General features: G+C 45.0%; 1 protein-coding gene across 1 annotated transcript in view; it reads left to right on the plus strand.

Moving 5' to 3' along the window:
• LOC139226760 (zinc transporter ZIP11-like) overlaps positions 1 to 26,677 on the plus strand; it is an 807,495-nt gene that overhangs the window by 369,936 nt on the left and 410,882 nt on the right. Inside the window, exon 5 of the mRNA XM_070857754.1 lies at positions 19,413 to 19,580. Within this exon, the coding sequence (XP_070713855.1) occupies positions 19,413 to 19,580 (168 nt within the window). The remainder of the gene's footprint in view (positions 1 to 19,412; positions 19,581 to 26,677) is intronic.

The following is a 26,677-nucleotide window of genomic DNA, read 5'->3' on the forward strand; positions in this document are numbered from 1 at the left end:
CTGTAGACCATGAGCTTGGTGACCGTTTTGAGGGCCTGGTCTTCATACACTCTTTTCCTCAGATGGCCGAAGGCTGCACTGGCGCGCTGGAGGTGGTGTTAGATCTCGTCGTCAATGCCTGCTTTTGTAGATAGAACGCTCCCGAGATATGGGAAATGGTCCACGTTGTCCAGGGCCGCGCCGTAGATTTTGATGTCTGGGGGGCAACGCTGTGCGGTGAGGACAGGCTGGTGGAGGACCTTTATCTTACTAATGTTTAGTAATATGTCCTTACTATACAGCATAAATGCACACGAGGCCCATACTAGAGAGAAGGTCACTCTGTGACCAATATCCTTTATTCGCCAGCACTGAAGTGGAGAAGATGGGTGGAGCTTCCCCTTTTATACCTGAAAGTCCAGGTTAGGAATGTCTCCCACAAGTTCACCACCTAGTGGTCAGTGTTCTCATGGTGTACAACTTAGGTCAGTTAAAACATGGATTACAATGACAGTAGAATACATGACATCACCTCTTCCCCCTCCCCCCCCCCCCCCCCCCCCCAAAGCCTTATTGGGATCACAGGTTAAGTCTAGTGGTTTGCGCTCCCTTGTAGAGCGCCTGAGTTGGGGCTCCGGTTGTTGGGCGCTAGCCTGAGTGTCTGCTGTTTGCGGTGCCTCAGGCCTGTCCGGACTGCCCACAGTGACTGGACTCTCCTCCACTTGGTTCCGGTGTTCGGTCACCTGTGGTGGAGTGAACTCTACGTCGTGTTCTTCCTCTGCTTCTTCTATGGGGTTGCTGAACCTCATTTTTGTTTGATCCACATGTTTGCGGCAGATTTGTCCATTGGTAAGTTTATCTACCAGAATCCTATTCCCCTCTTTGGCAATCACAGTGCCTGCGAGCCATTTGGACCCTGCAGCGTAGTTGAGGACAAAGACAGGGTCATTGACATCAATACATCGCGCCCTCGCATTCCCGTCATGGTAGTCACATTGTCACCAGTGCCTACTCTCAACAATTTCTTTCATGGTGGGGTGTATAAGGGATAACCTGGTTTTGAGCATCCTTTTCATTAGCAGCTCTGCGGGTGGAACCCATGTGAGCGAGTGTGGTCGGGGTCTATTGGCCAACAGGAGGCGTGATAAGCGGCTTTGTAGGGAACCCCCTTGGATTCTGAGCATCCCCTGATTGATTATCTGCACTGCTTGTTCCGGCCGGATGTTTGAGGCCGGCTTAAACGGTGCCGTTCTGACATGGTTGATACCATTTCCTGGCATGAAGTCCTGGAATTCAATGCTTGTAAAGCATGGGCCATTGTCGCTGACCGAGACGTCTGGTAGACCATGGGCGGCGAACATTGTCCGTAGACTTTCTACCGTGGCAGAGGATGTGCTTGAATTGAGAATGTCACACTCGATCCATTTGGAGTAGGCGTCTACTACAACCAAAAAGGTCCCATGAAAGGACCTGAGTAGTCCACATGGATGCGTGACCATGGCTTGGCGGGCCAGGACCAGGGGCTAAGGGGGGCTTCCCTGGGCGCATTGCCCAACTGGGCACACGTGTTGCACCTGCGAACACAAAGTTCCAGGTCTGCATCTATCCCTGGCCACCAAACGTGTGACCTGGCAATTGCCTTCATCATGACACTGCACGGGTGCTCATTGTGGAGTTCTCGAATGACCGCCTCTCTGCCCATCTGCGGCATGACTACTCGGTTTCCCCATAGTAGGCAATCGATCTGAATCGAGAGTTCATCCTTGCACCTGTGAAATGGTTTAAATTCCTCCGGGCTTGCCCCGTACGTGGCTGCCCAGTCCCCATTCAGGACACATTTCTTGACTAAAGACAGTAGCGGGTCTCTATTTGTCCAGACTTTGATCTGACAGGCTGTCACGGGTGAACCTTTGCTTTCGAAAGCTTCAACAGCCATGACCATCTCAGCAGCATGCTCGGTAGCCCCCTCTGTGGTGGCTAGTGGGAGCCTGCTGAGTGCAGCGGTGCAGTTTTCGGTGCCCGGTCTGCGCCGAATTGTATAGTCATAGGCGGCTAACGTGTGTGCGGGCCGATGCATTTGCATTTATGGCCCTGTTGTCGGCCAAAAGGGACGTTAGGAGTTTGTGATCTGTCTCCAGCTCAAATTTCCTGCCAAACAGGTACTGGTGCATTTTTTTTACTGCATATACACATGCAAGCGCTTCCTTTTCTACCATCCCGTAGCCCCTTTCTGCCTGGGACAGACTTCTGGAGGCATAAACTACCGGCTGTAACTGACCCTTGGCATTAGCATGCTGCAACACACACCCATCATAGGATGACACATCGCACGTTAACACAAGTTTCTTACATGGTCATATAGCGTTAACAGTTTGTTAGAGCATGCAATTTGTTATGTTCCATCAAAAGCCTTTTCCTTGCTGTCGCCCCCCCCCAGACCCATTCGCGACCTTTCTGTAGGAGCACGTGTAGCGGCTCTAACAGCGTGCTCAATTTGGGAAGAAAGTTACCAAAATAGTTCAGGAGCCCCAGGAACGGACGCAGCTCCGTCGTGTTACGGGGTCTGGGTGCTCTCTGGATCGCTTCCGTTTTGGACGCAGTAGGTCTGATCCCGTCTGCTGCTATCCTCATCCCCAGGAATTCTACCTCTGGAGCTAGGAAGACGCACTTCGCCTTTTTCAGTCGCAGACCTACCCGGTCCAGTCTGCGTAGCACCTCCTCCAGGTTGTGGTGTTCTTCAATATCGCAACCCGTGATGAGGATGTCGTCTTAAAAAACCACCGTCCTTGGAATCGACTTGAGACTTTCCATGTTTCGTTGAAAGATCGCGGTGGCCGAGTGAATCCCGAATGGACATCTGTTGTACTCAAACAACCCCTTGTGTGTCGTGATGGTGGTTAGCTTCTTTGACTCACTCGCCAGCTCCTGGGTCATGTAAGCTGAGGTCAGGTCCAATTTTGAAAAAAGTTTGCCACCGGATAGCATTGCAAAGAGGTCCTCCGCTCTTGGTAGCGGGTACTGGTCTTGGAGTGACACCCGATTGATGGTAGCCTTGTAATCATCACATATCCTGACCGACCCATCCGCCTTGAGCACTGGCACGATCGGGCTCGCCCAGTCACTGAATTCTACTGGCGAGATGATACCTTCCCTCAGCAGGCGGCCCAATTCGCCTTCTATCTTTTCCCGCATCACGTACGGCACCGCTCTGGCCTTGTGGTGTACTGGCCTGGCGTCTGGGTTTATGTGAATCACTGCCTTGGTCCCCATGAAAGTGCCGATGCCAGATGGAAATAGTGAGTCAAATTTGACCAGGACCTGTGAGCATGATATTCGCTCCACAGAAGAAATTGCATTGACATCGCCCCATTTCCAGTTCATGACAGCAAGCCAACTCCCCCCCCGGGACAATCCAGAGTGGAAACATGTTCAGCGAATCTTCGTGGGTCACAACTACCGTGGTGCTACCTAGCACCGGAATTACCTCCTTTGTATATGTCCGTAGCTGTGCGTCAATCGGCAATAATTTTGGCTCCTGGCCTTGGATGCCCACAAATTGTTGAACTGTTTGATACTCATCAGGGACTGGCTGGCCCCTGTGTCTAGCTCCATTGATACTGGGATGCCATTGAGGAGCACTTTCATCATTATTGGTGGCGTTCTGGTGTATGAACTGTATATGTGCTTCACATGAACTTGCTGAACTTCAGCTTCCAGTGATTTCTCCCAGTGTTCATTTGGCCTCGTAGGGCTTACATCGGGCCCGCCCTCCTCGTACATCAACCTGGCTGCAGGCTTCCTGCACATATGCGCCAAGTGACCGCTGACGTTGCAGTTTCTGCAGGTATATTGCTGATACCTGCAAGCTCTGGCTGTGTGTTTGCCTCCACACCTCCAACATGAGCCGTTGTTGGAAACAAAAGGTCCATTACTAGTCGATCATCTCTGACTGTCTCTGTAACTGTCCTTAAACACATCATTGACAGGTGTTGATGGCCCTATTACTGGCCGCATTGTCCCTTGCGATGGCCTGAATCGTCATTCAGCTAGCCATTGTTGAATTCCCCCTTTGGGTTCGACTACATACTCGGGCATGTCCAATTACCCCTGTCTGCCTGGAGAACTGTGTGCTGCGTTAACAATGTTGACTCCCTGTCCATTTGCTGCATTTAAACCAAGATTTTTGTCAAACATCATTCTGGTCTCTTCCTCCCCTGAGATAAATGTTTGGGCCATCAAAGCCTCCGTTTCCAGGATCAAGTCTTTGGTCTCAATCAGCTTCCTGAAAACCCCAGCGTGCCCGATGCCCTCAATAAAAAAGTCTCGCAGCATCTCCGCTCTGCATGCATCTGTGAACTTACATAGGCTCGCCAGTCGCCGGAGATCTGCCACGAAGTCTGGAACACTTTGCCCTTCTCGCCGCCGGTGCGTGTAAAACCGGTGTCTCGCCATGTGCATGCTGCTCGCCGGTTTAAAGTGTTCCCCGATCAACTTACTGAGCTCATCAAAAGTCTTGCCGGCCGGCTTCTCTGGCGCTAGAAGGTTCTTCATCTGGGAGTACGTCCTGGATCCACAAACCGTCAGATGAGCCCTGCGTTTGTCGGCCGAATCCTGTCCCAACCATTCCTTGGTGATGAAACTTTGCTGTAGTCTCTCAATAAAATCGTCCCAATCATCACTGACACAGTACCTCTCATCTGTGCTGCTAGTGGCCATGCTCGCATGGTTTAAATCCCAGTTTTTCTTAGCCAATAATATGTCCTTACTATACAGCATAAATGCACACGAGGCCCATACTTGAGAGAACGTCACTCTGCGACCAGAACTTTATTAGCCAGCACTGAAGTGGGGAAGATGGGTGGTGCTTCCCCATTTATACCTGAAAGTCCAGGTTAGTAGTGTCTCCCACAAGTTCACCACCTAGTGGTCAGTGTTCTCACGGTGTACAACTTAGGTCAGTTAATAAATGGATTACAATGACAGTAGAATACATGACATTTAGCGTAAGGCCCATGCTTTCATGTGCCTCAGTAAATACTTCGACTATGTCCTGGAGTTCAGCCTCTGTGTGTGCGCAGACGCAGGCGCCGTCCGCGTACTGTAGCTTGACGACAGAGGTTGGGGTGGTCTTGGACCTGGCCTGGAGACGCCGATGGTTGAACAGCTTCCCATTGGTTCTGTAGTTTAGTTCCACTCCAGCGGGGAGCTTGTCAACTGTGAGGTGCAGCATGGCAGCGAGGAAGATTGAGAAGAGGGTTGGGCCAATGATGAATATGCTACCAGCAGCAGTCACTGACATTTTGGCAGCTAATGATTTCAGTGCTCAGCACATGGACTGCAAAACTTTCTGGACTGGAACCCTGATGTGATGGCTTCCTCACATTATTTCTGGTTTATTAAACCTGTCGGATTCATTCAGTATTATTTTGTTGTCATTCTGTATTGTGCCAGCATTTCCCGATTAATCGACCTGCAGTGCACATCCAGCAGTGTGCACGCACTCCGTTTCCAGCTCTGATTGGCTTCGCTTGGACGGTCCGATGGAGAAATTACAGTTGCGATTGATTGACAGCAGCGTAGGAGAAATGGGGCTGGGAGGAATGAGAACTGAGGGGAATCGGTCAGAGCAGTTCAATCAGAATGGCAACACTTCCTTTTAAGATCATGAACTGACAAAACATATTTCTGTGCTTGTGTCAAGGCTCGGTTTTTCATTACTTTTGAGCTACTTATCTATCAGTCATCTAATATTGCTATCATTAGTCCAGTGCACCGCGATGACTCAATCTTCCAGTGTTATTTGCCAGCAGGTGAAGTTGGAGAGCAAATTCCCATTTTAGGCCTGACTGATTTTTTCTCTGACCAGCTTTTATCGTTATTCTATTACAAGTTGTCAGTGATAAGTGGTTCTTCCAGTGCATCACTACCGGTGGATTTGAAGGCCCTAATGAATGCAATTAAGGCCTTTCCCTGAGGACCATGACACAAGGTACAATCTGTTGTATAGTCTGATTGAATAGTTGGGCTCGGCTGATAGCTCCAGTGATCGAAAATTGAGAATCCCGACCCAATGTATTGACCGTTCTAATCCCAACCTTCATTGTCATTCAGACATATTTGTCCACGCTGGCCAAGTGTTGCCAGTTCTCAGCTAGGTTACTAACCTGGGAGAACTTTATTCCTGGAACAGACAAAAGTAGTTTGGAAGTCACTTTTTTTATCTGATCGTCGAATAGCACTGAGCTGACTGTTAATGAAGCACTGTCAGATGAACGAGCTCAACTCTGTGAGCGCAAAGAATGCTAACAGGCAATTGAGAGCTGTTCTCTGCTGGGAACAGAGAAAGCTTAATAGTTAAAGGAAGTGTCACATATTGGAGCAGTTGAACACTTGTCTCATATACAGTACATGACTGCAGTACTATTTTACACAGTTATCTCTTATTTTTAGATGACTATGGAGAAGTCTGCCAACGACACCATCCCATCCGCTGATTGAACATAAGAACATAAGAAATAGGAGCAGGAGTAGGCCATTTGGCCCCTCGAGCCTGCTCCGCCATTTAACAAGACCATGACTGATCTGATCATGGACTCAGCTCCACTTCCCTGCCCGCTCCCCATAACCCTTTATTCCCTTATCGTTCAAAAATCTGTCTATCTCCGCCTTAAATATATTCAAAGACCCAGCCTCCACAGCTCTCTGGAGTAGAGAATTCCACAGATTTACAACCCTTTGAGAGAAGAAATTCCTCCACATCTCAGTTTTAAATGGGCGACCCCTTATTCTGAGACTATGTCCCCTTTAGTTTCCCCTATGAGTGGAAATATCCTTTGTCCTATCTGTGTCATTGGATTGAATCAGGTTTTAATGGCAGTCGGAGGGATACGCAAACCTTTAAGCATGAATGGGAATACCCTAAAAAATACATCTACACATCAAATAAAATTTTTTTTAATTACCTATTTAAAATTAATTAAAATGCGATTTAATTAAGTATTTAAAACAAAAATGTAATGTTTGTAATGTTTTAAAGGAGCTAAAAATAAACTGACATTACACAGGATTTTTAATGTATTAATGATTGAAAAAAATATATTTTTATGTTTTTAAACTTTTGCATTGCCCGCCAGGTGTAAGAATTTCACTGGTATTCACTGGGCAGAAGTTGTACAAATAGCCCAACTCACCGCCCGCAGAGGCACTTTTCCCGAGGATGGCTACCATCTGTCAAGAAAATTCTTGACATCGCTAGTTCTGGATTTTCGCAAATGTGCTTTGCGAGCAAAAACTTTGCACTTGAGCGGCTCTTACGGGCACATATGTACCTCGTATGCACCTGTAGCGGGTGCAAAATACGGGCCAATATCACTTCAACGAATTACATTTAAAAATGGTTGCAGTACTGTATAAATGGGCCTCCCTGTGATGATCATTGTTTCAAGGCGGCACTAACTTCAGTGCTTGCCGAACTTTTATTTTTATTGTGGTGAGAGGGAGAGGTATCAGAACTGTCAAACATTATTTTTGTCACAGGCATGATTGGCACTGCGATGGGTTTGACACATTGAGCTGTGCATTAGCAAACGAGCATTAAAACATTTCTTGATGAAGATGTTGCCCCGTTAAAAGAAAGCCCACTCACGACCATTCTGTAATCGGCCTGCACTGTTTTCCTGAACAGACCAAAGTTCACTGCCATTGATCCTGTTCAGTGCTCTCGGGTGGCAATATGCTCTTGCGATATTTGCACAGTCCCTGCTGTATCTGAGTTGATTAATTGCCTTGTCCATGTGCCTTTATCTGCACTTTAAAAAAAAACATTGGACTCATTCTGTCCCTCCCTTCTCGCGAGGGTATTAATTTTAAGTTTAGATCCGAGGCACTGCTGCAGACAGGAGAGGAGAGCAAGATAAGCGAGTGTTTTTACGGTGTTCGATGAGGACAGCAGTAATGATACTGACGCACTGTCGAGCTGGAGAATTATCAGTCTGATTGCTGAGCACTGAAACTGACAATCAGCCGCCTGCACCAGACTCAAAATGAGACATTGGCTGGACTGTAATGAATGTGGGGTTAGTGCTTGGGCGGGGGGGGGTGGGGGAGCTGCTAATTATCTGGGTCAGTCCCAGGCAGTACAGTCAGCTCCTGTTCAGTGAATAACCTGTTGAAAATAGCACTTCATTCACTTCACTTGTCAGGTGTTATTCACGCGATAAAAGCTCACTCTGTGCATGTACCCTGTGTGCAAAGGAATGCTTTTGTACACTGTGAAAAATACAGAATGTTAGCTGATAGTTTCATCAAAATCTAAGTCCCGGCTATCCAGAAATTTAAACAGACATTGTCTTTCTGATGAATGTTTCTTTGAGAAACCTTCAAGTATTTACATTAATGCATCAACGCGCATCATCAATGAAGAAGAAAGCTGCGGACTGCAGGAAGATATCAATCAATTGGTCAGGTGGGCAGAACAGTGGCAAATGGAATTTAATCCAGAGAAATGTGAGGTAATGCATTTTGGGAGGGCGAACAAGGAAAGGGAATACACATTAAATGGTAGGACATTGAGAAGTGTAGAGGAACAAAGGGACCTGGAATTGCACGTCGACAGATCCCTGAAGGTAGCAGGCCAGGTGGATAAGGCAGTTAAGAAGGTATACGGAATGCTTGCCTTTATTAGCCGAGGCATAGAATATAAGAGCATGTGGGTTATGCTTGAATTGTATAAAACACTGGTTAGGCCACAGCTTGAGTACTGCGTGCAGTTCTGGTCACCACATTACAGGAAGGATGTGATTGCACTGGAGAGGGTAACGAGGAGATTTATGAGGATGTTGCCAGGAGTGGAGAATCTTAGCTATGAGGACAGATTGGATAGGCCGGGTTTGTTTTCCTTGGAACAGAGGAGATTGAGGGGAGACCTCATTGAGGTGTATAAAATTATGAGGGGCCTAAATATTGTGGATAGAAATGGCCTATTTCCCTTAGTCAAGGGATCAACAACCAGGAGGCATAAATTTAAAGTAATTGGTAGAAGGTTTTGAGGGGAAATTTCTTAACGCAGAGGGTGGTGGGGGTCTGGAACTCACTGTCTGAAAGGGTTGTAGAGGCAGAAACCCTCACCACATTTAAAAAGTACTTGGATGTGCACTTGAAGTGCCATGATCTGCAGGGCTACAGACCTAGAGCTGGAAAGTGGGATTAGGCTGGATAGCCTCTTGTTGGACGGCGTGGACACGATGGGATAGGAATGACCTCCTTCCGTGCTGTAAACTTCTGTCAAGTCAAATGCTAATTTAAAAAAAAAAATTCTGCTGAAGTCCTTCATGAAGATGGAACCCCTTTAAATGTACACAACCTGGGAGCTTCATTCATATAGGGGGATTGACTCAGTACCAGAGAGGGTCATGGTCCTGGTTCGTAGGGCATGAACATCACATGCCAGGAGGTCACGGTTGCTCAGAGAAACATATACACAGTGTAAGTTTACTTCAAGTGGGTAACACCTGAGAACTGAATTTTCTCACATTGGAGAGGAAACAAAGTTATAGTTTTAAACCTTGAGGATGAGCATCAGAGCCCTGAAGCTATGTCAAAGCTATAAAACTTCTGTGCAGCCCAATGCCAGACTCTCAATGGAGTTGTTCCTTGGAGTCACAAGGCTCCGGGTTCAGGCCCCACTCCAGGGGCTCAATTTACCCCAAGCCCATTTTCTAGTGTACTTACCCGAGTTGCGCTGCTCCATTATGTCAGGAGATGCTCCAGAAAAAAATCTTCCTACTTTCACCGCTGTTTGGCCTCTACTCTGCTGCCGTGCAGCATGGCCAGTCGTCTCACAGCGGGGTGGGGGGAGCCTGCGTTCTGCGCTGGAAAAATGTGCCGGGACGTCTGCACTTGTGCGGTGAAAAAAAGTGACGTTCCGCTCTGAAATGGCCGCGCATGCGCAGTAGCGCTCCGAGTTGGCAATCGGCCTTTAACCCCATACCAGAGAATTAGAAGGGCTTAAGTCCACGAGAGGAAGGTATTTACTTATTTAATAATTGATATTTGTTCTTGCATTAAGTACCTTCGCACCCCCCTCCTCCCCCCCGCAGCCTCTCCGTTGACTTGCTGTCCCTGTGGTCCCATATGCTGGCCAGTTCGCTCCCTCCCGCCCCTAGCCCAGGCCGAGATTTATTCAACATTGCTAAGGCTTGGTTGGTTTCTATAATACATGTTGGTTTAGTTTGTAGAGTGCCACATAGTTTCAGAGTTCCTTTTTTTTCCCAACTGGGCCCCGCTGTCTTGTTTGAATTGGAATCCCTACCTTTTGGGGTGTCTCTTGTTAAGCTGCATATGTTTTTCCCTACACGTTTTGCTTGATGCATAATCCCATGGCTTCCCTTTATGTGGTGGACTGTTCAATCTTATTCTTTTTGTAGTTATGTTATAGCCTTCTGTCTTCAGCCTCTCGGTCTGCTCCCCCGCCCCCTAGCCCTGGCTGAGTGGTCTCCCTCCTGGTCAAAGGCTTTCCTCTCCCCCACCTCTCTCTCGCCCCCTCTCTCTTACCTTTCCTGATGCTGTTGTCCGGGTATCTGCTGCACTTACCTGCGCCGATTTCTTTAACTGTCTGCAAGGGTTTTCTCAAGTGGCCACATACGCTGGCCTAAATAGAAATGGAGTAACTGTATTAGCTGGCCAAAGTTGCCTAAATGGTCAGAACTGGCGTAGGTAGCTGGTAACGCCCCCTTTTGAGTAAACAAAAACTTAGCTTAAAAAAAACGTAACTAAGTCAGTTACGCTGGTGCAAATTGATTGGGGAAACTGGGGATTTTTAAGTAAGGCCAGAAAAAGCAGCCTACTTCAAAAAAAATGGAGCAAATACTGGGGAAAATTGAGCCCCTATGGGAAAGAGAATGGGGAAGTTACTATTCAGCTCAGATTTTTCTTTTGGTCAGTTTTGATGTTGACTTTTTTGGGTTTGGCGAGAAGCAGGTGAGACAGTTTTGGTTTTCATAGTTCCTGTAATTCACTGAAGGGTTTGATCGATAGAGGGTTCACATTCATATCTTCCCAAACCCAAATATGATGGTCGTACCAGCTCACCTGCCCGGTATATCCAGAGACGAGTGAACATATATCCCCAGCCTCTTTATCCGGTGCAATCTGAATCCAGGTGCTTTCGAAACATTCAGAACATCTGAGATGATCTGTGTTACGCCGAAGAGTTCCCGTCTTTTACTAATTCTGCCTTTTCCTTTCTTCTGAAACTTGTTCCAACTTTAGTTTAGTTATATTTCAATATAAGTATCTGAACTATCCTTTGGAAGGCTATTTTAAAGAATTGTTTTTGCGAGTTGTTCCAGTGTTCAGTAATAAATCTATTACTATAGCTCCCCAATCCAAGATATTAAGGTTTCAGCATTTGAAACTTGGATGTCTTGCAGGCTCAACAAAATAGTTGTTTACGAGAGTGAGTGTGAATGTACAGAAAGATAATAGTTCAATGGCTGATCGGTTGAAGTAGTGTGTTACATTAGTGAGGAGAAATTATAAGCTGCTGTGTAAGTGTCTGATATCAACTAGTTTTTTTCTGTGTGTGAATCAGACTAGGGGAAAAAGGTCGTTTCATTATTATACAGCTGTGTGTCGCTGGGAAAGAGCATAGGGAAGTTACTATTCAACTAAGATTTTTCTTTTGGTCAGTTTTGATGCTGATTTCTTTGGATTTGGTGAGAAGCAGGTTAGACAGTTTTGGTTTTCATAGTTCCTGTAATTTATTGAAGGATTTGCTCTTTATTTTGAGTTGCTGAGCAGAATTTGTCCCACAAGGATGGTTATTTTAGTTTTGATCTGCATTAAGCTGTATTACATACATAGTATTATATAGTATTTATAGCACAGAAACAGGCTATTCTGCCCAAGGGATCCGTGCCAATGTTTATGCTTCACTCGAGCCTCCTCCCACCCTTCTTCATCTCACCCCGTCAATGTATCCTTCTATTCTTTTCTCCCTCATGTGTTTATCTACCTTCCTCTTAAATGCCTGAAGGCTCTGTGTCACAATGCGAGGAGTATTCGGAATAAGGTGGACGAATTAACTGCGCAGATAGCAGTTAATGGATATGATGTAATTGGCATCACGGAGACATGGCTCCAGGGTGACCAAGGCTGGGAACTCGACATCTCGGGTTATTCAACATTTAGGAAGGATAGACAGAAAGAAAAAGGAGGCGGGGTGGCATTGCTGGTTAAAGAGGAAATTAATGCAATAGTGAGAAAGGACATTAGCTTGGATGATGTGGAATAGGTATGGGTGGAGCTGCGGAATACCAAGGGGTAGAAAATGCTAGTGGGAGTTGTGTACAGACCACCAAACAGTAGTAGTGAGGTTGGGGACAGCATCAAACAAGAAATAAGGGATGTGTGCAATAAAGGTACAGCAGTTATCATGGGTGACTTTAATCTACATATTGATTAGCTAACCAAACTGGTAGCAATGTGGTGGAGGAGGATTTCCTGGAATGTATTAGGGATGGTTTTTGAGCCCAATGTGTCGAGGAACCAATCAGGGAGCTGGCCATCCTAGACTGGGTGATGTGTAATGAGAAAGGACGAATTAGCAATCTTGTTGTGCGAGACCCCTTGGGGAAGAGTGACCATAACATTCTTTATTAGGATGTTAATTCAGAAACTAGGGTCCTGAACTTAAGGAAAGGTAACTTCGATGGATTGAGGCGTGAATTGGCTAGAGTAGACTGGCAAATGATACTTAAAGGGTTGACGCTGGATAAGCAATGGCAAACATTTAAAGATCACATGGATGAACTTCAGCAATTGTACATCCCTGTCTGGAGTAAAAATAAAACAGGGAAGGTGGCTCAACCGTGGCTAATAAGAGAAATTAAGGATAGTGTTAAATCCAAGGAAGAGGCAAAAAATTGGCCAGAAAAAGCAGCAAACCTGAGGACTGGGAGAAATTTAGAATTCAGCAGAGGAGGACAAAGGGTTTAATTAAGAGGGGGAAAATAGAGTATGAGAAGAAGCTTGCCGGGAACATAAAAACTGACTGCAAAAGCTTCTATCGATATGTGAAAAGAAAAAGATTCGTGAAGACAAACTTAGGTCCCTTGCAATCGGATTCAGGTGAATTTATAATGGGGAACAAAAATAACAGACCAATTGAACAAATACTTTGGTTCTGTCTTCACGAAGGAAGACACAAATAACCTTCCGAAAGTACTAGGGGACCAAGGGTCTAGTGAGAAGGAGGAACTGAAGGATATCCTTATTAGGTGGGAAATTGTGTTAGGGAAATTGGGATTGAAGGCCAATAATTCCCCAGAGCCTGATAGTCTGCATACCAGAGTACTTAAGGAAGTGGCCCTCGAAATAGTGGATGCATTGGTGGTCATTTTCCAACAGTCTATCGACTCAGGATCAGTTCCTATGGACTGGAGAGTAACCAATGTAACACCACTTTTTAAAAAGGGAGGGAGAGAAAGCGGGTAATTTTCGACCAGTTAGTGGTGGGGAAAATGTTGGAATCAATTATTAAGGATGAAATAGCAGCTTATTTGGAAAGCAGTGACCGGATCCGTCCAAGTCAGCATGGATTTATGAAGGGGAAATTATGCTTGACAAATCTTCTGGAATTTTTTGAGAATGTGGTGTTTTTGGACTTTCAAAAGGCTTTTGATAAGGTCCCACACAAGAGATTGGTGTGCAAAACCAAAGCACATGGTATTGGGGTAATATACTGACGTGGATAGAGAACAGGTCCTTTTCAGAATGGCAGGCAGTGACTAGTGGAGTGCCGCAGGGCTCAGTGCTAAGACCTCAGCTCTTTACAATATACATCAATGATTTGGATGAAGGAATTGAGTGTAATATCTCCAAATTTGCAGATGACACTAAACGAGGTGGCAGTGTGAGCTGTGAGAGGGATGCTAAGAGTCTGCAGGGTGACTTAGACAGGTTAGGTGACTGGGCAAATGCATGGCAGGTGCAGTATAATGTGGATAATTGTGAGGTTATCCACTTTGGGGGCAAAAACGCGAAGACAGAATATTATCTGAATGGTGGCAGATTAGGAAAAGGGGAGGTGCAACGAGACCTCGGTGTCATGGTTCATCAGTCATTGAAAGTTGGCATACAGGTGCAGTAGGCGGTAAAGAAGGCAAATGGTATGTTGGCCTTCATAGCTAGGGGATTTGAGTACAGGAGCAGGGAGGTCTTACTGCAGTTGTTTCGGGCCTTGGTGAGGCCTCACCTGGAATATTGTGCTCAATTTTGGTCTCCTAATCTGAGGAAGGATGTTCTTGCTATTGAGGGAGTGCAGTGAAGGTTCACCAGACTGATTCCCGGGATGGCCGGACTGACATAGGAGGAGAGACTGGATCAATTGGGCCTTGAAACATTGGAGTTTAGAAGGATGAGAAGGGATCTCATAGAAACATATAAGATTCTGACGGGATGGGACAGGTTATATGTGGGTAGATTGTTCCCGATGTTGGGGAAGTCCAGAACCAGAGGACACAGTCTTAGGATAAGGGGTAGGCCATTTAGGACTGAGATGAGGAGAAACTTCTTGACTCAGAGAGTTGTTAACCAGTGGAATTCCTTGCCGCAGAGATTTTTGATGCCAGTTCATTGGATATATTCAAGAGGGAGTTAGATATGGCCCTTACGGCTAAAGGGATCAAGGGGTATGGAGAGAAAGCAGGAAAAGTGTACTGAGGGAATGATCAGCCATGATCTTATCGAATAGTGGTGCAGGCTCGAAGGGCAGAATGGCCTACTCCTGCACCTATTTTCTATGTTTCTATGCATCTTTTCTATTTGTCTCAACCACTCCCTGTGGTAGCAAGTTCCACATTCTAACCACTCTCTGGGTAAAGAAGTTTCTCCTGAATTCCCTATTGGATTTATTAGTGACTATCTTATATTTATGGTCCCTTGTTCTGGTCTTCCCTATGTCTACTCGATCAAAGCCTTTGATAATCACCCCTCAGCCTTCTCGATTCGAGAGAAAAGAGCCCCAGCCTGCTCAATCTTTCCTGATAGATATAACCTCTCAGTTCTGGTCTCATTCTCGTAAATCTTTTTTGCACCTTCTCCAGTGCCTCTATATCCTTTTTATAATATGGAGACCAGAATTATGCACAGTACTCCAAGTGTGATCTAACCAAGGTTCTGTACATGTTTATCCCTCTGGAAATGAGCCCCAATGCTTTGTTTGCTTTTTTATGGCCTTAACCTGCATCCTCTCTGCTCCTCTAACCCATTCAGACACTTATTTTCCAAGGAGTATGTGGCCTCCTTATTCTTCCTACTAAAATGTACCACCTCACAGTGACCTGTATTGAAGTCCATTTGCCAATTGTACGCCCATCCTGCAAGTTTATTCCTGCTTTCCTGTGTTTTGTCGCAGGCCTCCTCAGTATTAACGACACGCCCCAGTTTGGTGGTGTACTGTTGAGAACGTTGAGATTGGGCAATCAGATTGAAAGGAACAGCTGGGCAGAGGGGGATGGGCGATGCAACATGATAGAGGGACATGGGGAAAGATCAGTCAAGAAAAATAGAATAGGCCCGAGGCGGGAACAAATGAGTGTGCCATGAAGTCAGGCAGCTTTACCACTCGGTAATCCATTTGACAAGACAGGCAACAACTTTCCCATGACCTTCATATTGTCAGCACATGTTCAGATGAAGTAATCATCTTGTTTAGTTTATAAAGCAAGTTTCCCCTATTGAAGCATGTTTATAAATGGAGGAAATTATTTAGAAAAATAGAATTATAAAACAAATACAATTATGTTGAGGTTAGATATTAAATTCCATGATAAACCACATTCCAAAATTCTGATTGGTTTTGGCTTACACTTATGAAGGAAAGGGAACATATTAATTTGTCGTGATTTGAATGTGGTCTTGTTTAAGGAGATGAAGCAAAAAGTTACGGGCAGATTGAGGGAGGCCTTCGGCCCTTGTGCTCATCATCACATGTTGAATGATTCCAGTGTTTTTGCCTCCACGATCCCACACAGATGACTATTATTGATCAGCGTGTGAAAGTGCTTCCTGGTAATCGTCCAAAATTTGCCTTTTACCAAGTTGTACCGATGTTTCCCTATCCTGTGTTAGCAGTCGACCTCCTTCCTTCTGTGGTTCACAACAACACGTTTCGAGTAAGCATGAGACACTGCATAGGGTAGTATAGGGAACAGACAACAGATACCTAGGGATCAACCCAACCCGGATCAGAGAGTGGCTTTTTGGTTTCTGTATCTTTCGAGCCTTCTGAATTACTATTGAAAACCATATTTTTTTCTACATCAAAGTACATATGATAGATAAGACTTCATGACGTATCTATTCATGTAAACGGGTGTAGTTGTTTACCCGAAAGCTCCTTCTCCAAAACAAGACTTTCTGATCTAACAATTTCCAACATCTTTGAAGACCAGGTTTTATTAACCATTATCTTTCTGTACTATAGCTAATGGATGCCTCCAGCTATGTTTATTACCCGAGCCCCTAAAGTTGCACTTCAATCCCTCATGGCTGATATCATTATTGTCATGTGTAAAGTGCTTGTGCAAAGAAATATATCAGAAGACAAGCTGTGCTTTCCCATCACGATAGTTCAAAGCCAACATGTTTTTATCAGAATGTCTATTGCTCCATGATGCGAAGAAGTCCGACTGTTGATCATTTGACTCTTTACAATGTCCAACATCCTGCAGTCATGATTTAACTGGAAACAGAGTCCCGGGTTAACCTTTCCTATTCCACTAAGTATATCTCAATATGGCCACCTGTCATTTACTTCCTTAAGAGGCTGCAGAGTCACATATTTTCGAACCATCCCTTATAACTCAATCCTCTAACATTAGGGATTTTTGGCCACTTCCGACGCAATTTCCAGGACTTGGAGGTTTCTGCTATGTCTCAGTGACCAGGAAAGAACATCGTATTGAAGATGTTGCCCAACCAGAGCATTGTACGGGCTCAGTGTGACAAGTACATTGATCCAGCTTAGTTGTTTGCTTTATTGACTGCTGCTCTGCAATGGCTTAACGTGGACTGTGTTGAATCGATCATTGCTCCCCGATCTCTCTGCATGTCTTTCCTCGTTAGTTCAGTACCATTTATGAAGCGTGGCCCTCATTTTTTTTTCTTTTGTCGAGGAAACGTGATCCATTATTGAATTTGACCTGCCATATTTCTGAAAATTTGCTAATAATATCTCATTCCGACGAGCAGGATATTTATTATTTACAAATTTGACCAAGTTACATTGGTCTGGAATCTCCTCAGAACTGCTCTCAGTCCCACCACTGCAGGTGCGGCACAAGCCCTGTGCGGTACACATGTCAACGGGATTTCCATCGCAATTCCAGCAACAGAGAGAGGGCAACTCCAAGAAAATCCCGGGCCCTTGTGTTTCTGAATCCAGCTCACATGTAGATCAGAATCAGTAAGGGCTCCAGCACTGAACACTGGAGCACTCACTCACTGCCTGTCCCCAGCCTGACGTAGCTATGACCTGGAACCCACGCTTTCCCCTCTCCCTTTCAGCCAATTCCTTATCCACCTATAATTTTTACCTCTGATACCCACTGTCTTAAGCTTATACAGCAGCCTTTTACATGGAACTTCATCAAAGATGTTCTGGAAGTTTAGATATGATCGTCCAATTCTGGCCTCTTGCGCATTCCTGAGTTTAAGCGCTACACCACTGGCGGCCATACCTTCAGCTGTCTAGACCCGAACCTCTGGAATTCCCTCCCTAAACCCCTCCAGTTGTTGTTGTTATATATCATGGGGGTTTCCCAGTGTTCAGTTGGGTGGAAATCGAGCAAGATAGCCCAGCAGGGTCTTCTGAAATTGTATCGGATTGCCACTGACTGGATTATTTTCGTACAGGGAATCCTCGTGTTTATTGTGAAAAATTTCTCACAGCCCACCTAATTAGCATCCCGGCCCACCCAAATATGCAGAGGACTTGACCAGACCCAGGCCCCACCCTGAGAGTGCAATCTTCTGAATTCCAATGATTACGGAGAGGTCGCTGGGGGGGCAGGGAAGGCTTTTGCTGTCGCGCTGTCAGAACTGAGGTACTGGGAAGACCGGGGGCAGCAGGTCAGGTCCCCTGCAGCTTAATTCCCCTGCGCCATGTTGGTGTGCCTCAGCCTTGGACACTGAGCTGCGGTGATGAACTGATTTGGGCATCACCTGAACCAGCTCTCCACACCCATCTGCTGCAGGCAGCGGCATCCTTTGATTTAAGAACATAAGAAATAGGAGCAGGAGTAGGCCATATGGCCCCTCGAGCCTGCTCCGCCATTCAATAAGATCATGGCTGATCTGATCATGGATTCAGCTCCACTTTCCTGCCCACTCCCCATAACTCCTTGTTCCCTTATCGGTTAAGAAACTGTCTATCTCTGTCTTAAATATATTCAATGACCCAGCTTCCACAGCTCTCTGAGGCAGAAAATCCCACAGATTTACAACCCTCTGAGAAAATAAATTTCTCCTCCTCTCAGTTTTAAGTAGGCGGCCCCTTATTCTAAGATTATGCCCCCTAGTTCAAATCTCGCCCATCAGTGGAAACATCCTCTCTGCATCCACCTTGTCAAGCACCCTCATAATCTTATACGTTTCGATAAGATCACCTCTCATTCTTCTGAATTCCAATGAGTAGAGGCCCAACCTACTCAACCTTTCCTCATAAGTCAACCCCCTCATCCCCGGAATCAACCTTGTGAACCTTCTCTGAACTGCCTCCAAAGCAAGTATATCCTTTCGTAAATATGGAAACCAAAACTGCACGCAGTATTCCAGGTGTGGCCTCACCAATACCCTGTATAACTATCGCAAGCCTTCCCTGCTTTTATACTCCATCCCCTTTGCAATAAAGGCCAAGATTCCATTGGCCTTCCTGATCACTTGTTGTACATGCATACTATCCTTTTGTGTTTCATGCACTTACCCCCAGGTCCCACTGTTCTGCAGCACTTTGCAATTTTTCTCCATTTAAATAATAACTTGCTCTTGGCAGCCTTTAAGTGATTATATTTGGAAATGCCAGGTTGCCTTGGAAAAAGAGGGGTCATTTTTTTTTTTCATTTCCATAAATTGAGGCCTACCTAAATTTCTATTCCTAGTTACATCATTGCTGTGGGGCATTCATATGAGGAACTACCTCAACTCCTTTTCTGAAAGGAAAACCCAGATGAAAGGACAGTGTGATTGCCCACTACAGGCCCTCTTCCAACGCCAGTTGTCCCTGGAAAATATTTAAAGGCTTATAGATGTCAATTTTTAAATCCAGTAAATGGTGAATTCGGAACATGAAATGATTTAAGATGATAAGAAAAATAAATCATCCCACAAAATGTTTTTCAGCATTCTTAGTGATTCTATTTTTTTTCTTTCAGACAAAGTAGACAATGGAGAAGTCTATCAGAGAAAACGGGCACAGCAATCCAACTACCCTGAGGATTTGACGGCATTCAGTAATCCAAGATCCACTCCAGAGCAGCAACAGAGCAGTTGGAAACGCATCGTATTACTGATTCTTGCCATCACCATACATAATATCCCAGGTAAGAAGTAGTGAATTCTGGCAGAGCTGGTTCAGAATTAGACGCACTTTGAGCAAATGAGCAAGCGGGAGACTCGGAGGATATTGCCAGAGAGTCTGGCAAGTCAACCTCGAAAAGCTGGCGATACAACTCCTATACAGCAGGTATGAAGAAAATTTACAACAACATTAAGCCAATCTGTGCCATGCTCTATCCTTTGTCAAGTTACTTCAAGAAATCGTAGGCCTCGGTAATGGGTCAAAGAATACGAACAAATAACGCAAAGGAAGATATGTTGGTCTCGCACGGAAAGCTGAAAATGACAAGCCCAGCCCTGGGCTGCATATATAACGTTTGATTGTATCAAGCTGGTAGAGTTATGCATGACTCTTTGAAGCCATTCACTGAACCAAACATCCCTCTACTAGATTTTTAAGTTGTGGTATGCTTTTAGCAAAAGTAAACAAAAACTACATTTTAAATAGAAGGACGGTAATTAAGTGAAGAAGGAAAGCTAAGGTGTAGCAGGTTCTATATTTACAGATCAGTTTAAAAGTAGTTTGTGGAAGAGAATACGACATGGAGTACATTTGTTCTCTTTTCCTAACCATCCATTAACAGCTGATGACAGTGAACAAGACTGGGTGGAAATAGATCGACTACATGCTGCTGTTACCTGTCCACCAGCCACTGCAATATCCCTTGGAAAGGGAATTTCATGCCTTATGGGAATGGCCTTGCAGAATATTCCAGTCAAACAGGCAATAGAAGCAGGAAGCATGTGTTCGATGTGCAAGGTACAGGTTGAACCTCCCTTATCCAGAACCCTCGGGACCTGGCCTGTTCTGGATAAGGGTTGGTCACGTTAAATTGGATGGTACAGGTACTGAGCAAGGGGATATCGGGGCTGGCTGGCCTGAGGCTGGGAGTGCGGCAGAGAGATCATGGAGGGGTGGGGGTGGGGCGGTGGATCGCGGGGTCAGAACGTCAATTTTTTCATGTTGGAGTTCTGTGCATGCGCCACCCGATGGCCGGGAATGGTCCTGGACGAGAAGTGGTTCTGGAGAAGGGAGGTTCAACCTTGGATAATGAAGGACATTAGCATTGAATAAATATTTGCACCTCTCAGCACCTTATGAGACATTGGAGTTTTATGACGTGTTGAATGTTTATGATTTGCTAGATATCGTGGTAGCTGCAATATCCAGTTGTCAAATGCTGGAATTATGTATCATATATATTTGCTGTTATTTTTTCCGCCCAATGTTCCTCATTAAGCTCTGCTGGTCCCGCGCAGGTCGCCTGCCGATGTCACAGTTGGGAACAACCGCGCACGCGCAGCATTGTGATTGGACCGCGCATCCCCTTGAACAGACCGCGCGCCCAAAAAAACAAATGAATGGGAACATTGCCCGCAAATCATATTCCTTTTACTGTCCCGTGACAGTGGAAGGGCGAGTAGAGACCTGCTCCCAACGTTCCCTCTAAACTGCGCAGCTGTTCGCCATCCAGAACCAGTGCAGGGACCAATATCCTCGCAGGGGGGTTTGCTAGTGCGGATGGGGAGGGTTTAAACTAGCTTGGCAGGGGGATGGGAACCTGAGGATTGATTCAGAAGGGAGGGGAGAAAAGCGGAAATTAGAAAGCAAAAGTAAAGAAAGTAAGTTTGAAGGAGAGAGGAAACGAGCAGGAAAAAAGGGTTTTAAAAAAAAAACTTAAAGGCACTTTGTCTAAATGCACGTAGTATTTGTCACAAAATGGATGAGTTGACGGCACAAATTGAGACAAATGGGTATGATCTGATAGCCATTACAGAGACGTGGTTGCAAGGTGATCAGGAGCGGGAATTAAATATTCAGGGATATTTGACAATCCGGAAGGAGAGACAGAAAGGAAAAGGAGGTGGGGGGTAACTCAATTGATAAAGGATGGAATCACTGCAATAGTGAGAAACAATATATGCTCAAAGGATCAGGATGTTGAAACAGTTTGGGTGGAGATAAGGAATAATAAGGGAAAAAAGTCTCTGGTGGGCGTAGTCTATCGGCCCCCTAACAGTAGCAAACTCTGTTGGTCGGAGCATAAACCAGGAAATAGTGGGGGCTTGTAAAAATGGAACAGCAATAACCATGGGTGATTTTAACCTCCATATTGATTGGACAAATCAAATTGGTCAAGGTAGCCTTGAGGAAGAATTCATAGAATTCATAAGGGACGGGTTCCTTGAGCAGTATGTAACGAAACCAACCAGGGGGCAGGCTATCCTAGCTCTGGTCCTGTGTAATGAGACAGGATTAATAAACAATCTCCTCGTAAAGGATCCCCTTGGAATGAGTGATTGAGTTTTAAATTCAGATGGAGGGTTAGAAAGTTGGATCTCTAACCAGCGTACTAAGTTTAAATAAAGGAGACTATGAAGGTATGAGGGCAGAGTTTGCTAAAATGGACTGAGGGGACAGTTGATGAACAGTGGTGTACATTTAAAGAGATATTTCACAACTCTCAAGAAAAATATATTCCAGTGAGGAGGAAAGGGTGCAAGAGAAAAGAAAGCCATCCGTGGCTAACTAAAGAAATAAAGGACAGTGTCCGATTGAAAACCAAGAGCATACAAAGTGGCCAAAACTAGTGGGAGGACAGAAGATTGGGAAGCTTTTCAAAGCCAGCAAAGATTGACTAAAAAAATGATGAAGAAAGGGAAGATTGACTATGAAAGTAAACTAGCACAAAATATAAAAACAGATAGCAAGAGTTTCTATAGGTATACAAAAAGAAAAAGAGTGGCGAAAGTAAATGTTGGTCCCTTCGAGGACGAGACCGGGGAAGTAGCAATGGGAAACATGGGAATAGCAGAAACTCTAAACAAGTATTTTGTATTAGTTTTTATGGTAGAGGACACTAACAATATCCCAACAGTGGATAGTCAGGGGGCTATAGGAGGGGAGGAACTTAACACAATCACTAAGGAGGCAGTGCTCAGTAAGATAATGGGACTAAATCCCCTGGACCTGACAGCTTGCATCCTAGGGTCTTAAGAGAAGCGGCAGGGATTGTGGATGCATTGGTTGTAATTTACCAAAATTCCCTGGGTTCTGGGGAGGTCCCAGCAGATTGGAAAACTGCAAATGTAACACCCCTATTCAAAAAAGGAGGCAGACAAAAAGCAGGAAACTATGGACCAGTTAACCGAACATCTGTGCTGGGAAAATGTTGGTGTCCATTAATAAAGAAGCCGTAACAGGACATTTGGAAAAGCAAATTTTGGTCAGGCAAAATCAGCATGGATTTATGAAGGGGAAGTCATGCTTGACAAATTTGCTGGAATTCTTTGAGGATGTAATGAACAAGGTGAATAAGAGGAACCAGTGGATGTGGTGTAATTGGACTTCCAGAAGGCATTTGACAAGGTGCCACACAAACGGTTACTGCACAAGATAAAAGTTCACGGGGTTGGGGATAATGTATTAGCATGGATCGAAGATTGGCTGAAAAACAGAAAACAGAGAGTCGGGATAAATGGTTCATTCTTTGGTTGGCAATCAGTAACGAGTCGGGTGCCACAGGGATCAGTGCTGGGACCCCAACTATTTACAATCTATATTAACGACTTGGAAGAGGGGACTGAGTGTAACGTAGCCAAATTTGCTGACGATACAAAGCTGGGAGGAAGGTCAATGTGTGAGGAGGACATAAAGAGGCTGCAGGAGGTCATAAACAGACTAAGTGAGTGGGCAAGAATTTGGCAGATGGAGTATAATGTTGGAAAGTGTGAGGTCATGCACTTCGGCAGAAAAAAATCAAAGAGCAAGTTATTATTTAAATGGAGAAAGATTGCAAAGTGCTGCAGTACAGCGGGATCTGGGGGTACTTGTGCATGAAACATAAGGATGGTATGCAGATACAGCAAGTGATCAGGAAGGCCAATGGAATCTTGGCCTTTATTGCAAAGGGGATGGAGTATAAAAGCAGTGAAGTCTTGTTACAGCTGTACAGGGTATTGGTGAGGCCACACCTGGAATACTGCGTGCAGTTTTGGTTTCCATATTTATGAAAGGATATACTTGCTGTGGAGGCAGTTCAGAGAAGGTTCACTAGGTTGATCCCAGGGATGAGTGGGTTGACTTATGAGGAAAGGTTGAGTAGATTGGGCCTCTATTCATTGGAATTCAGAAGAATGAGAGGGGATCGTATCGAAACGTATAAGATTATGAGGGGGCTTGACAAGGTGGATACAGAGAGGATGTTTCCACTGGTGGGGAAGATTAGAATGAGAGGGAATGATCTTAGAATAAGAGGCAGCCCATTTAGAACTGAGATGAGGAGAAATTTCTTCTGAGGGTTGTGGATCTGTGGAATTCGCTGCCTTAGACAGCTGTGGAAGCTGGGACATTAAATAAATTTCAGACAGAAATAGACAGTTTCTTAAACGATAAGGGGATAAGGGGTTATGGGGAGCGGGCAGGGAAATGGAGCTGAGTCCATGATCAGATCAGCCATGATCTTATTGAATGGCGGAGCAGGCTCAAGGAGCCTTATGGCCTACTCCTGGTCCTATTTCTTATGTTCTTATGACCCGCGCAGCCTGGTACCGACTTTCTAAATGTGTAATTTCGCACATGCACGAGACATAGAATGGGCCATGCATTTAAAGGGACTGCGCACCCAAAATAATATTCGGGGTTACTTTGCCTTATCCCATGTGTTTCTTTCCACCTTTATTAAGCAATCAGCAACAATATGTCAGAGTTTATTGTAAATTTATTGTAATTCCATGCTGCAAAGAGCGGTGGATTTGATCTGATGCCCACCTAATGGAACAGTGCCGTGTGGAATCAATGATCTTATAAAGCACGAGGTTGAAATTCAGTTTCTACTGCCTGCCGTTACCGCGCAGAAGGTGGCTAACTGGCGGCAAAGGCCAAACTGCGATGGTAAGCGGCGTCCACGCCTGCGCAGAAATTCAGGTGGCCCTTTGGGCGAAGCGCCAAAAGCTAACACTGCGCCGGCTAATGCCACCCACCTGGTGACATCATCCAACGCGTAACGCCTCTTTGGTTCCTCTGTCGCGATATTTAGTTTGAACGTCGGCCTTCCCGGCAGGCGTTCTTACAGTCTGGGGCCGATTTGGCCAGAGAACAAGATAAGTTTTTTTTTCTTTCTTCCTTTCTTCATTTTTTCATTCGTTGTAACAGTGGGGAAGTTTGTGTGCGGCTCGGAGAAGTTTGAGGTTTCTTTTCTTCCCGTTTCCCAGCTAACGCAGCGGCAGCCTCTCGGTGCAAAACTCAGTCGGCCTCCTGAGCTCCAGCACTCAGGCGGTGACACCGCCTCAAAAACCGCGGGGCCGAATTTCGATCCCTTCGAGGTAAAAGCAAATGTAACTGAGTGGACAATTCGGGTAACATCAGATGCAGGGAATTTGCAGACCTCTGTGATATTGACTGATTCCAGCTGAGCCCATTGCAGAGTCTGGGGCTGAAAACATATTGAAGAGATCAATCTCAGCTATCATTTTATTGCGATGCAATAAAATGCTGGAAAAAACAGGGTTGGATGAGCAAGTGTTACCATTTGAAGATGTGTCCTGTGGATATTTGCAGCTGTGCATCGTTATTTCAGAATCCTTACACTCTTCTCAGATGTGGGTGTTTTCATTTTATTCCATCTCTGCACATCGGGCAGCTTATCTGCTTGAAATTAGATAAACATTTGCTCAGGTTCACTGCTCATTGCTCAATGCCTCCTTATTTGTCCAGTAAAATCCTCGATCGAACCCAGCAGTTCTTTAATGAAAGAAAGAACATTTTAGGTTGAAGTAACTTTTATATATGGTACAAAATGATGAATTATTGAAGGTTTTTTTTTCTTTCATTCTGATTCCCTGCTTGTATCTGTATAAGCTTTAGGCTAACTTCATGCACTACAAACACCTCTTCCAGCATCCATTGTTCTGTATAGAATACAGTCACGTGCATCAATTTGCATAGATAATCATCTCGTGACAATTTTTCACTTACCAAGTCAGTCATGTTATAAATTTCTCACTGTAAGTCTGGTTACGATCTACTTCATGGCTTCTATCTGTTGCAGACTGTTGCATATACTAAGATGGTGCTGAATGACTGGTGCCATGTTGTTTTGTAGCTGTGATCACACTAACGGGGCTAATGAGTTCTTGCACTGTCTCAGTGCAGTCTCGCGGTAAAAATCCCAAGTATTTCAAACACGGACAACTAAAATTCCTCCAAATTTTGCATAGAAACTGGGAAATGATCTTCGGCACATACTTTGAAGACTGAATGATGTTTCCTTGTCCGGGAACTTGCCATAGGGATTGTTTTTAATAACTAGCTTGAGGCTTAATGCAATTATGAAGTGTCATTTGAGGCTAACATAACTTTGTATAGAAGTAAATCATTGGGAGAGGGGGTTGTGTCACTTGGCACCATGGTCTCCTGGAGTTTGTTTGATCACCTTCAAGGGTCAGAGAGGAATTTCCCCAAATTGGCCTAAGGTGGATTCTTGGTTTTGCATCTCCAAGGAGATTGCGTGGCTGCGTACGTAAGGGAAATCGAGGTGGAAGTGTGCATAAGTTATACCGTGATAGGATTGGACAAGCCTGATGGACCAGCTGGGTTTACCTGTCCTTTTTTTGTTAATACATAATGATGTTCAAAGAAGGGGTGGGGGGGGGGAGGTTGGAGATTATGTCATACCAGAGAGGACATTTGGGACTGATAAACTAACCCTTTGGAGACCTGTCAGTTCTGGTTACCTTTTCCAAAAATATACTTTATTCATATAAAATTTTCACAACACATTGGAAAATAGTTCAGTACCTTGTGGTCAGCAATTCCATACAATTAGTTTGGATGCTGACAGCAGTTCCATACAATACACCAGCATGCATTTCATTTCAATGTACAGTTTAGTACAATCCTTAAATCACGTTACATGTAGTACTGTGCAAATAAGGGTATTCCATGGAGTAGATGGGAACAGGTTTACATTACATTCCAGGATACATTTCAATACCGATCACGAATCACGTTACACGTAGCGCTATGCAGATGAAAGTAGTACACAGAGCGGATGGGGATACATTTACATTTCTTTACAAG

Source organism: Pristiophorus japonicus, chromosome 16 (genome assembly GCF_044704955.1).
Source record: "Pristiophorus japonicus isolate sPriJap1 chromosome 16, sPriJap1.hap1, whole genome shotgun sequence".
Classification (NCBI taxonomy): Eukaryota; Metazoa; Chordata; class Chondrichthyes; family Pristiophoridae; genus Pristiophorus; species Pristiophorus japonicus.